Source organism: Protomyctophum parallelum, assembly GCF_964188405.1.
Source record: "Protomyctophum parallelum genome assembly, chromosome: 7".
NCBI lineage: Eukaryota > Metazoa > Chordata > Actinopteri > Myctophiformes > Myctophidae > Protomyctophum > Protomyctophum parallelum.
Window position 1 is genome coordinate 49,370,454 of NC_139705.1, and position 13,959 is coordinate 49,384,412.

The 13,959-nt window shown below is 42.9% G+C and overlaps 1 protein-coding gene across 1 annotated transcript in view; it reads left to right on the forward strand.

Moving 5' to 3' along the window:
• Positions 1 to 13,959, forward strand: part of itpr3 (inositol 1,4,5-trisphosphate receptor, type 3) — a 109,745-nt gene that overhangs the window by 73,552 nt on the left and 22,234 nt on the right. The window contains 4 exon segments of the mRNA XM_083770005.1: positions 10,001 to 10,167; positions 10,501 to 10,660; positions 12,337 to 12,542; positions 13,582 to 13,782. Coding sequence (XP_083626131.1) covers positions 10,001 to 10,167; positions 10,501 to 10,660; positions 12,337 to 12,542; positions 13,582 to 13,782 — 734 coding nt within the window.

Genomic DNA, 13,959 nt, shown 5'->3' on the forward strand with positions numbered 1-13,959 from the left:
TTTTTTTTCATTTGCTGCTTTCTTTCGTTTTCGGGATTTTAGCTGTTTTTGACAGGAGGGCGGGGGGGGGGGGGGGGGCATTCGAGCATGGGACTAAATATGTATTTCTTTACAAAATTTTATAGGGATTTATTTTTTTATTATTTACTATAGTCCTACTAGACCCCAAGAAATTACATCTACTGAAAGACCCACCCACCTCAGACATCAGCAACATTATGAAAATTGCAAAAATATAATGGTAGTAGTAGTGTAGTGTTTTATAGTGTTCTAGGGTTAACCTCTGTTTCAATTGCCCTTTAAAAGCTGTGAAAGTGGGGTTCTCCCTCAGTGTGACAGGGAGCTCATTCCAGTATTGACAACCTTTAGTCCAGCAGCCAACAGGCTTCTATTGTTTATATATATATATATATATATATATATATATATATATATATATATATATATATATATATATATCAGGGTTAATATGTGACCCTACAATTAACATCCTATATAAAGGAAAATAATTCCAACTTTCCTTATGATTTAAGTAGCATGTGACTGTATGTCAAATAGAGTTCGCAAACTCTGCCCGAACCCGACCAGGCCCGACCCGACATTTTAGGGCCGGGCCGGGCCTAAAATGTATGCTAATCAGTAGGGCCGGGCCGGGCCTGGGGCTCCATGAAAAAAAATATATATATTGAATTTGTTTAGAATAATAAAAATAATAGTTCTGTTCTGTCTGTTTGTGTATTTATCTATAATGAAGATGGTGCTGACTGGCCTGGGGCTCCATGAAAAAATATATATATATTGAATTTGTTTAGAATAATAAAAATAATAGTTCTGTTCTGTCTGTTTGTGTATTTATCTATTATGAAGATGGTGCTGACTGGCCTGGGGCTCCATGAAAAAAAATATATATATTGAATTTGTTTAGAATAATAAAAATAATAGTTCTGTTCTGTCTGTTTGTGTATTTATCTATTATGAAGATGGTGCTGACTGGAGTTTCACTTTTACTCTGTGTAGAGTTCTCAAATGCTGCACAAACCCGACCAGTCCCGACCCGACCCAACGTTTTAGGGCCTGATCAGTTAGGGCCCAGCTAGGGCCGGGCCTTAATTTTCGGGCCCGATGAGAACTCTGATGTCAAACTAGGGGGTTTTCATGTTTTTAGCCCAAGGAGTGATTTTTACATGAGAAACCCTGGGCATTTGAAGTAGTTTATAACCCCCCCGGAGTGTCCGGACAGACCCCCCAAAAGAGGACATATGGTAACACTATATTAATAGATGTTAAATTAAAAGAAAAAAAGAAAATAGTTTGGAGCTGAGATACTGTACCTGCATTACAATGAAGATAACTATAGCTTCCTTTTTTTATTACTTCTCCTTTAAAACACACAAACACACTCGCACACACACACACACACACACACACAAACACAAACACAAACGGCACATGACACACGCACACACACAGTTGAAGTTATTTCTTCCTACATAGACATGTGCCCTCCTTAGTAAGTTAAGACCCTGCCTGCCTGTGGAAGGTCGTAAATGGCTCCCACACGTCTTCAGGAACTGATAAGGAGCTCACAACCCCCATTCAAGAGCTAATGCATGCAAGGAATGCGGTCAGAGACCCAGAGTTCTCCTCACAGATCTCAGTAGTGAAACACAGTTGATCAATTAATTTGACCACCTATATATTTTACACCAATTCTGATAATACATCCCGCACATCCATATATAACTCGACACTATCCCTATCAACGTGCACACAAACACACGCGCACACACACACACACACACACACACACACACACACACACAAACGGCACATGACACACGCACAAACACAGTTGATTTCGTGCTAGTCTCCACGAGTACCGACGACATTTCTGTGCATCTGCTTTCTGTTGAAGCTGAAAGAAAATTGTACAGAGACAAAAACATCTACACACCTATTCTGTGTAACTTTACCACAGGCTGCTTCAGCATGGCTCCCTGGTCCATCTGTTGCTTCTCTGACGCAGCAGCTGGAAAGCTGTCGGACGACATCTCTCTTTTAAAAAGCCCAAATAGTTTAATATCTCCTTCTTCGGTCCACTCTGAGGCCCGCTCTGACCGTTTTGGATGTGACTTTATACTTGCCGAAATGTTGTGGTCTTTCTGGACCCAAGTCCTCTGCTCTGCTTCCTGCTTAAACTCTCCCCCAGATCAACACGGGACAGAACGGTGCTTACATGCAGGACCAACCCTCTCACTCTCTCTCCACCCACTGCTGCTGTAGCGCTCACAGACTCAGAGCCAATGCAAAAAATAATAATATCAATCAGTGTTTTAACAGTGCTTTTCCCCAGAAATATTGATCTTGTTACTACTTTGAACTTCAAACATGCTGTTAATCGATAATGAACTCTGTGTCAAAAGTGGTCAAACAGAGAAGCAGAGTCCACGTGAGCTTGAGCAACATGTAATGTAGCCAATGGTAACCTCCGTGGGCGGTACTGAGCGGTACCCATCTCTGTGCACTCTGCACACTGGCGAGCCGCCAACATGGGAGGAAATAACAAACAACTAACTTTTTCATGTCAAGGACATTGGAATTGCAGCCATCCGTATAGGTGCCCTTTGAGAGCGTCGTTTTTTAAGGAGTCAAGGGATCCGCATGTCTTAATGACTGTTGGTAGGGCGTTCCACTTTTTTATGGCATAGGAGTGAAATGAATGAAGTCAACCAGTAAATACAGTATATCAATACATATTTGCAGTGGCTGCCCCTTCCCTTTGGAACTCACTCCCAACCCACATCAGAGCTGCCCCCACCTTCGAAATGTTCAAAAGCACACTCAAAACCCACCTTTTCAAACTGGCTTTCCCTACATAACCCCCCCTCCCCCCACACACACACACACACACACCCTTCTTGTTTGCCCCTCTTTTGATTTTGATTTCTAGCTTTTAAACCTTTTAATTTGTTTTCTAATAAATATGTCTGTACTTCTTTCTGTAAAGCGACTTTGGGTACCTAGAAAAGCGCTATATAAATCGTATATATTATTATTATTATTATCACAGGATAATTAGTATATTAAATGATGAGGGTAGGACAGTAGTGAGAATGATAGTAATGTTATTGCAGTGATGGTGGTATCGGTGGTAATAGTTGTAGTAATTTCTTCTTTTTTTAAAACATATGTTTATTGGTTTTTCATTATGACATAGTATTCTTAAAACAATTATTCACATATATTTTTTCATACGCCCAAATGGCAGCACAAACACTAAAAGAACAGGATATGTCCATGAATACAAAACACATTACATACAATTAAATATAAACAAATACAAATCATAGTTCCTTACCCGCACACAACAGCTGACAACTCAAGTTAACCACTTCGTTGTAGTAATTGTAGTAATTAGATTTGACCAATGATGATGATTATGGTATTAAAAATAAAATAAAGTAAATTTGCGAAGAAAATACTTCAATCAGGTGCACTTTGAGATCAAAATTAAGAGGCTAGCTCTATAAATAACCACACACATCGATTAGTATCATCTTTACTGTGCTATTGCCAATTGCCAACATCAATTACAGTACAAAAAATGGGTCTTTGAGGAACCAGCTCAGAGCAGTGGAGATCATCAGGATCCAAGATACAATCCTTGTAGAATCACTGAAATTACATTATTGGCCTAAATATAATGTTGAGTACAAATAATTGTTTGGGGACCTTGACTGCATTTGTATTATTATTTATAGTACAATCTTTTGGCTTGCATCGACCCCACATTGTTTCGTCAGGAAACAATATGTCTAGTCTATTATTTAATGTTGTTATTTGAGGGTGACAATTCATATTTTCCCTGTCCTTTATAATTGTGTACAATAGTCTAGGCTACATGAGAGAACATTAAATGATGACATAGATAAATGCAGTGAGTGTACAGTCCTACATCAACATTGCATGAGACATTCAAATAAAGTTGACGTGCACGCATCGGGGTCCAGGATATCAGGATAAGCATATCGTTGATCGATTGAACAGAGGCTGTACATCCTTGATTAAATAAGAAACACATTGACGGGCAATTGGGAGACGGGAAAGCAGGAGAGAGGGGAAAGAGAGAGAATATGAGATGGAAAGAAGGTAGGCTACCGGGATTCTATTGTATTAGAATTTGATCTATTGAAGATTCTGACCTTCAAATGTACATCATTTTAGTTTTGATTGTATTGCTGTATTGTTGTATTGTTCTTTCTGCTTTGGCAATGTAAACATATGTTTTCTCATGCCAATAAAGCCCTCGAATTGAATTGAATTGTATTGTATTAATAGAAACACAAAAATGATACGAATGGCACTAGGTGTCACATGGACTGGCCGCATCAGAAATGTGGACCTCTATGGGGGACCTACCACGGGTCCAGTGGTGGCCTTATATATGTTTCAATTGTTTAAATTGAAACGGGCCTCGAGTCTCCAGGGGCCTCCCTGGAGCAAAATTCACCGATCCGCAAAACCGATCAAAAAAGCTAAAAGTTACGCAGTTTACATCCAAAATAATGTGTCACTTTCTCGGTTCTGCACCGCTACTGTAGAAGTATAGCTCTGTCGAAGGCAGCGCAACTAATCTCCTCCCCACGCCCCCCACACAGCCCAGGGAGGGAGGGGGGGAGAGAGAGAGAGAGAGAGAGAAAGGGAGAGAGCTCCAGTCCAGTCCTTACCTTTTTTTATTTTTTTCTCAAAGCAGCAAAGTGAGCAAACTATAATCCAAAATTATAAATGTGCATGTTGCCTGCAGTGGCAGCCAGCAGCGATGTAAGATGAGCCTGTGCATTTCACCCTGTATAACTTGAACGCATAGGCAATCAAGACCATTCATTAATCACAGATGTGTAGGGGTGAGGATCGCGTGTTGATTCTAATGTACAGGATTCTATAGGTCACCACTTTTGGTGTGACACACACACGGCTTCTGTTTCTGTTTACAATGCGTTGTCAACACGTGCTGAGTTGACAAAGATTGACAGATTTCGGAGAAGACTGATAGTTTATCCTTTAGTAATTAGGCTGTGGAAATATTCACAATACTTTTGGATTTATTGGGATTAGCAATTTGGGGAAAGGAGGAGGAGGTGATCAAGCTCCACAAGACCACAACATTGGTAGGCTCAAGGCTGCATTTATTTTCCTTTTTTTTTTTCTCAGGGTGCATGGGATAATGGGAGCCCCTCCAGCAGGCTAGGGAGACCCGCTCAGGTTAGCGGAAAATGACCGTGTGGCGCGGGTTGCCAGGTTTATTTATAAGTAAAGTAACAAAAGATATATATATATATTTTTTTTTTTATATATATAATTATTAATTATTAAAATTGTGACGTCATAACGGGGCCTCCCGATCCTTAAGGCCGCCCCTGCACGGGTCACAGACAGAGAAGGATGAGGCTGGTTGGGCACTGCGTCAGGCACCCAGAACTAGAGGCAAGTAAACTGACTCTATGGGAGCCAACCCAGGGCAAAGCCAGGAGGGGAAATAAGTGAACCATGTACGTACGTAGACGCACCACAGTGCGTCTACGTACATGGTTCATGGTCTGTCTGTCTGTCTGTCTTTCTGTCTGTCTGTCTGTCTGTCTGTTTGTCTGTGTGGGGTATGACCCATTGACCCCTGCAGCTGATTGGGGTGGCAGTACAACCATAACTGCAGCCATGTTGAACCATTTCCCACACTGGTCACAGGTGTAGGGCTACTCTCTTGTATGAATTATTTGGTGTTGTTTGAGAGTACTGCTATGGCTGAACCGTTTACCACACTGGTCGCAGTAGTAGGGCTTCTGTCCTGTATGGATTATCTGGTGTCGTTTGAGATGACTGCTCTGGCTGAAGCTTATCCCACACTCACAGGTGTAGGGCTTCTGTCCTGTATGAATTCTCTGGTGATCTTTGAGAGTACTGCTATGGCTGAACCGTTTACCACACTGGTCACAGTAGTAGGGCTTCTGTCCTGTATGGATTCTCTGGTGTCGTTTGAGATGACTGCTCTGGCTGAAGCTTATCCCACACTCACAGATGTAGGGCTTCTGTCCTGTATGAATTATCTGGTGAACTTTAAGATTACTGCTCTGGCTGAAGCTTATCCCACACTCACAGGTGTAGGGCTTCTGTCCTGTATGAATTCTCTGGTGTTGTTTGAGAGTACTGCTCTGGCTGAAGCTTATCCCACACTGGTCACAGGTGTAGGGCTTCTGTCCTGTATGAATTCTCTGGTGATCTTTGAGATTACTGCTCTGGCTGAACCGTTTCCCACACTGGTCACAGTAGTAGGGTTTCTGTCCTGTATGAATTCTTTGGTGATTTTTGAGAGTACTGCTATGGCTGAAGCTTATCCCACACTGGTCACAGTAGTAGGGTTTCTGTCCTGTATGAATTCTCTGGTGTTCTTTGAGAGTACTGCTCCGGCTGAAGCTTATCCCACACTGGTCACAGGTGTAGGGCTTCTGTCCTGTATGGATTCTCTGGTGTCGTTTGAGAGTACTGCTCCGGCTGAAGCTTATCCCACACTGGTCACAGGTGTAGGGCTTCTGTCCTGTATGAATTCTCTGGTGTTGTTTGAGATGACTGCTCTGACTGAAGCTTATCCCACACTGGTCACAGGTGTAGGGCTGAGTTCTCTGGTGATGTTTGAGATGTCTATGTCTGCTGTGGATATGTTTGAGTTGGGCAGGAAAGCCATCTGGGATGGAGAATGAGGACAGAAAAAAAAGGTTTTGAAATAACATGCAATTAAGCTGTGTTGTATTACCAACTGATAATGTTCTAAATTACTTTACTTTAGTTGTTTATTTGGACGGGTCAGAGTTTATTAATGAACATTACATACAAATATAGCGTAAATACACTTTTCGGATTTAGCAGCGATGCTAATTTCCATCCGTAGTCCCCAGACACTAAACAGTACTTAGACAAGTAAGACGCACGAACGCGGGAAGTGAACGCAGCTCGTAAATTGCAATAACAATTAGAATAAATTACGTCCTTTTTTTACGTTTTTCTTTTAAAGTTTTTCTTTTAAAGTTTTTTTTTTAACGTTTGTTTAGTGTGTGTGTGTGTGTGTGTGTGTGTGTGTGTGTGTGTGTGTGCGTGCGAGCGTGCATGCGTGTCTTAGAGTATATATTAATAGAGACGGCACCGGATTTCTACTCCCATCCACTTGCATTAAGTTGCTCAAAAGCGCATGAGGCGATTTCACTCCTCCTTCTGGGTAGGAACAGAGTGCATTCTGGGATGGATTGAACGTGCGCAATGATAGTCAACGGACCGGAATTGGCCCAGCGTTGCAATACCAAATTCGGCCACTATGTACATTTCGCCTCAGGGTTTCCTCCGGGTGCCGTCTCTATTAATATATACTCTAAGGTGCGTGTGTTTTTTTGTGTGTGATACAGCTGCGCCCTCTGGTGGGGGGCAGGTGGTGTTACAGCGTGACACACACACACACACACACAGACAGACGAGCTAGGCAGTTCTTCTATAGTAATGGCTCACTGAATTCGCAATCACTGCATTCGCAATAACAAGACATGAGAGGACAGCATACAAATACACAGTACATTTCGAACTCAGTAAAAAGAGAAATTGAGAAGAATAAGAAAAGATTAAAACTATTACTATAGGGTAGGCCTCTATTGTAGAGTGAGTCATAATATGACTCTCACTCAACAATAGAGGAGGTGATCACAAGACTGGTTGTTTAACCCTAGAACACCACCACTAAACACGGGTATATTTTACCCAATATAAAATATTCCATAAAGAATATATGGTAACTTAAAGGACAACTTTAGTTTTTTTCAACCAAGGTTCATGTTATAGGTTGTTATTAGAGAAAGTAAAAGATGAGTGCATATTTTTTTTCATTTGCTGCTTTCTTTCGTTTTCGGGATTTTAGCTGTTTTTGACAGGAGGGCGGGGGGGGGGGGGGGGGGGGGCATTCGAGCATGGGACTAAATATGTATTTCTTTACAAAAATTTATAGGGATTTATTTTTTTATTATTTACTATAGTCCTACTAGACCCCAAGAAATTACATCTACTGAAAGACCCACCCACCTCAGACATCAGCAACATTATGAAAATTGCAAAAATATAATGGTAGTAGTAGTGTAGTGTTTTATAGTGTTCTAGGGTTAACCACTGTTTCAATTGCCCTTTAAAAGCTGTGAAAGTGGGGTTCTCCCTCAGTGCGACAGGGAGCTCATTCCAGTATTGACAACCTTTAGTCCAGCAGCCAACAGGCTTCTATTGTTTAAAGTGCAAAATTCGGTATATAGTATTTTTTATTGGTCTAAAATATTGTCTATATACATTCATGAATCCACTTGCTGACTGGCTGTCAGTATTGAGCTTTAAAAAAATAATATATAGGGGTTAATATGTGACCCTACCATTATCATCCTATATAAAGGACAATAATTCCAACTTTCCTTATGATTTAAGTAGCATGTGACTGTATGTCAAACTAGGGGGTTTTCATGATTCTGAATCCAATTCCAAGCATTAGTTTTGCACAAAAAACACTCCTTGGGCTAAAAATGGCCATAGCCGTCATAACAAATGTGATGAGATCAGGCTGTTTTTAGCCCAAGGAGTGATTTTTACATGAGAAACCCTGGGCATTTGAAGGAGTTTATAACCCCCCCGGACAGTCCAGACAGACCCCCCAAAAGAGGACGTATGGTAACACTATATGAATAGATGTTAAATTAAAAGAAAAAAAGAGAATAGTGTGGAGTAGTGTAATAGTGTAAGTTGCATGTAATAAAATGTACACTCCCTATCCCTATCAACGTGCACACAAACACACGCGCGCACACACACACACACACACACACACACACACACACACACACACAAACACAAACACAAACACAAACGACACATGACACACACACACACACAGTTGATTTCGTGCTGGGAGGAAGCATTACTAGTCTCCACGAGTACCGACGACATTTCTGTGCATCTGCTTTCTGTTGAAGCTGAAAGAAAATTGTACAGAGACATAAAAACATGTACACACCTATTCTGTGTAACTTTATCACAGGCTGCTTCAGCACGGCTCCCTGGTCCATCTGTTGCTTCTCTGACGCAGCAGCCGGAAAGCTGTCGGACGACATCTCTCTTTTAAAAAGCCCAAATAGTTTAATATCTCCTTCTTCGGTCCACTCTGAGGCCCGCTCTGACCGTTTGGGATGTGACTTTATACTTGCCGAAATGTTGTGGTCTTTCTGGACCCAAGTCCTCTGCTCTGCTTCCTGCTTAAACTCTCCCCCAGATCAACACGGGACAGAACGGTGCTTACATGCAGGACCAACCCTCTCACTCTCTCTCCACCCACTGCTGCTGTAGCGCTCACAGACTCAGAGCCAATGCAAACAAAAAATCAATCAGTGTTTTAACAGTGCTTTAACTTCAAACATGCTGTTAATCGATAATGAACTCTGTGTCAAAAGTGGTCAAACAGAAAAGCAGAGTCCACGTGAGCTTGAGCAACATGTAATGTAGCCAATGGTAACATCCGTGGGCGGTACTGAGCAGCATCCGGGCTCCCTTCTCCGTGCACTCTGCACACTGGCGAGCCACCAACATGGGAGGAAATAACAAACAACTAACTTTTTCATGTCAAGGACATTCGAATTGCAGCCGTCCGTATACGTGCCCTTTGAGAGCGTTTTTAAGGAGTCAAGGGATTTGCATGTCTTTTTCTTAAAAAAAATATTATCCCACGATTTAGTAACCCAGTTTTACCCTCAAAATCACATGTATTTCACCCCCCCCCCCCCAGAGAAGATTTATGTTTATAAATTAAAAAAATGATTATAACAATAAAAAGTGTACATTTCTGTGCTCGGATTGCACATCTCACTATTAACCATAATAGGCTAATCATAGCAGCAGTTTTGAAAGAAAATATGAAAAAAAAACGTAATTTCTGCAGGTGAGCAGGAACGTGATGCGGTCGCAGCAGTCCAGTGCCGATTGGACAGGGAGGGCGGGACGAAGCTCTTCAAAGATCTGGTGATGAACAGCAAGAATGACAAGATCTTCCAGGAGAGCATTCAGCTGGCCAACTGTCTGCTGGAGGGAGGAAACACTGAGATACAGGTGCACGCACGCACACACACATGCACACACACACACACGCACGCACGCACGCACGCACGCACGCACGCATGCACACAGAGGGGTTTGTACTATACTAAACTTGAGGACATCAACATTTTAGGACCTTGATTTCATGAATGCCATTTTCCCAATTTGGGAAATTTTAACCCTAAGCCTGAAGCCGAAATATAGCCGATTTACAAGCCCACAACAAACCAAAACAAAAGAAACCTCCAAGCTCCATAAATCAATTCTTGGGTGGAGAGGGTCTTTAAGAGGTTAATGTGGCACGAGTCTCTCTCTCTCTCTCTCTCTCTCTCTCTCCGTGTGTAGAACTCCTTCTATAAGTTGATGATGGGGGACAATAAGTCGGAGAAGTTCTTCAGCGTGCTCCATGAGAGGATGAAGGAAGCCCAGCAGGACATCAAGGCCACGGTGTCGGTCAATGTCGGAGAGATGACCAGCAAGGCTAACCAGAAGGAACTGGAGAACGGTGAGACCACTCTATGTTACTGTATGTAGACCTGGGAACGATTCTAAAACATGTCTTCTAAACAGACAGTTTTCTGAAAACCTATGTTTCTATGTGTAGCCCATCACACACCGTCTGCGAACACCGCGCGTCAAAACAGCCGCCTCCGTTATTTTCAATGAACCTATCCCACACCGGCCGCGTCCGACGCGCGTTCACGCCTCGCCTGACGCTCCGATACGCCACCGTTCTATTTTCCAGGCGTTGCCGCGTCGCTGCGCACCCGGTGTGTGTTGGGCTTCAGTCATTCTCAAACTATTTCATGTCAAGGACCCCTAGAATTATATGTATTTGGCCTCCGACCCCCATCTGAAAATATGTTGTTCCAGGAACCCTCCAGAAGCAAAGATATGAGTTAAAAACGTTCGCTCTGAAACAATATATATTAGATTTCACCACATAGCAGACCTACAAGCACGTACCGCGACACTCTGTGCCGTGCTATGAGCTTGTAGATCTGCTATTTTTCAATAGCTAAAAGTATAACATAATGCTTAAAACACCAAAAGGGGTTCCTGCCCAGAATGGGTTAAAGGGATATTTCACTTAAAAAAAAACCTTTGGTGATTGTATCATCTACTGAACACCACAGACAGTTTATAAGTTGCTTGATTCAGTATTTAGATATTTGATTTTTGATTTGATAAATGTTAATAAATAAAGATACAGTACATACAAAGCACCAATGGACCTTACCAATCATATGGAATGTAATTTACTGTACTGTAGTTTAATTTGGTCCATAAAAATACAATCTTAATTGCTTCATGGAAACGAAAACGTGCTGCACGATGACATAGATACGCTTTTATTAATATAAATGAATCTTGATTTCGTCCCCACTCGATTTTGTGATTCCCATAGCGGCACGTTCTTTCAAACACACCTGTTTTTAATTACAGAACTACTTCATTTTTAATCTCATTCAAAGATGACATCCAGATGGTGTAGTATTACTCATTGTAAACTTAATCAGGACACTAAAATATGTATCTGAAAACATTATTGTTTAGAAATAAGCCACGTTCGATGGAGGGGAAAGGAACTGGCATGAAGGAAGCATGAGTTCAAGTCCGTTGCTCTCCCCTTGTCCCCCATATATGGGGACTAGGTTGGTGGAGGGTGTGCAGGATCACATTAGATGATTGACACAGGGGTGAAAAATGGGTTACAAAATCGTGGGATAAAAAAATATTAAAAAAAAAGAAATAAGCCACGTTGTAGAAAACATGCTCAGCTGCATGGCGGCCTCAGCTCTCTCCCTCGTAAAGAAACAATAGCTCTGCTGCAAACGGGACGGGTGCAGTGATTAGGATCGCAGCATTGCACAGCTCTATAGGATGGGACCTTCTGATTGGTTGAGACCAGGTTGAGACGAAATAAAATAACCGAATAAGCCATACCACCCTGTCTTTAATTAACCCATTTTGACCTGAGATCAGATTCTAAAAATGTCTTCTACATCCTGACAGTTTTCTGAAAAAGCTATGTTCAATTTTTCAAAAATAGCAGACCTACAAGATCTTGTAGATCTGCTATTTTTCAATAGCTAAAGCATGACATGCTAACACCAAAAGGGGTTCCCGCCCAGAATGGGTTTTAAACAAGATCATGATCTGTATCTGTCCCTTCATCAGGTGCTTCTGGGCCGTTAGTGCTTCCCGCTTCCCTATTGGTCCAGGGCCCGTCCATTGCCCCGATAACAGGCCCCTCCTCCCTGCCAGCCTCACCAGTGGCGGAGCAGAAAGAGGTGGAGACGGAGATGGGACCCGCGGTCACCATCATGAAGCCCATCCTGAGGTTTCTACAGCTGCTCTGTGAGAACCACAACCACGACCTACAGGTTGGTACAACACTACTAACCAAATAACTACTAGTTACTAGGGCTGTTATTCCTCAGGAATTAATCTACGTCAAATCTTAATTCATCTGTCTACCGCCGTAGATCTACGTCAAATGGTCCTTTATAGTGGTTTATGATAGATTGCGTTAGAAGTTCAGACTTCAGATAGATATCGTATTCATATTTATTTTTATGTGGATCCAGTTGAAGCGACATGGGCGTCTAGTAAAGGTGCCTCTTGAACGTCCCCCAAGGGAGTTTTTCCCGGCATGGGGGCGGACCACCCACACTCTGGGAACACCTCGGTATCCCCCGGTTAGAGTAGGCTAATTCTTAGATGTTATGCTGGGGGCACGGTGGCACAGTTGGTAGTGCTGTCGCCTCACAGCTAGAAGGTCCTGGGTTCGATTCCCGCTCGGGGCGCTGTGGGTGCTGGCGGCGTGTTTCCTCCTCCGCGTCATCAGTGCCCATACCCGAAGGCGGGGTTGGCGAAAGGGCCTTTCTGTGTGGAGTTTGCATGTTCTCCCCGTGTCCCCTAGGGTAGGTACCCTCACAAAAACATGCAGTAATCCTGGTCTCTAAACTGCCTCCCCCTGGCCAGCCGGGACGCCTGATGGAGGGGAAAGGAACTGGTTGGAATAACGTGCTCATTCCACGCGCTACGTCCAACCAGGGAAACTCCCCCCTGTCAGGTGTAGGAGCAACTTGGACACTCAAGCATGAAGGAAGCATGAGTTAAGTCCGTTGCTCTCCCTAGGTTGGCGGAGGGTGTGTAGAGCCCAGGATCACATCACAGGATGATTGACACAGGGGTGAAAAATGGGTTACAAAATCGTGGGACAAAAAATATAGGAAATAAAAAATGTTATGCTGCCTCTGCAACTCAACTCTGGATACACTGGCCAAGGATTAATGGATGATTAACATATTATCAAGTAATCGCTACCAACTTTGTAGCGTTCGGTCTGAAGTTACACTTAACTTACTCTGTGGGTATTATATATTTTTTTCTTTTTTTATTATTTGTCCGTCCTCGCAGAACTTTCTTCGCTGTCAGAACAACAAGACCAACTACAACTTGGTGTGTGAGACTCTGCAGTTCCTGGACATCATGTGTGGAAGCACCACGGGCGGTCTGGGCCTGCTGGGTCTCTACATCAATGAGTCCAACGTCGACCTCATCACTCAGACCCTGGAGACGCTCACGGAGTACTGCCAAGGGCCCTGTCAGGAGAACCAGGTAGGACTCTGAGTACTGCCAAGGGCCCTGTCAGGAGAACCAGGTAGGACTATAGTCTACAGAGTACTGCCAAGGGCCCTGTCAGGAGAACCAGGTAGGACTCAGAGTACTGCCAAGGGCCCTGTCAGGAGAACCAGGTAGGACTAGTCTACAGAGAACTGCCAAGGGCCCTGTCAG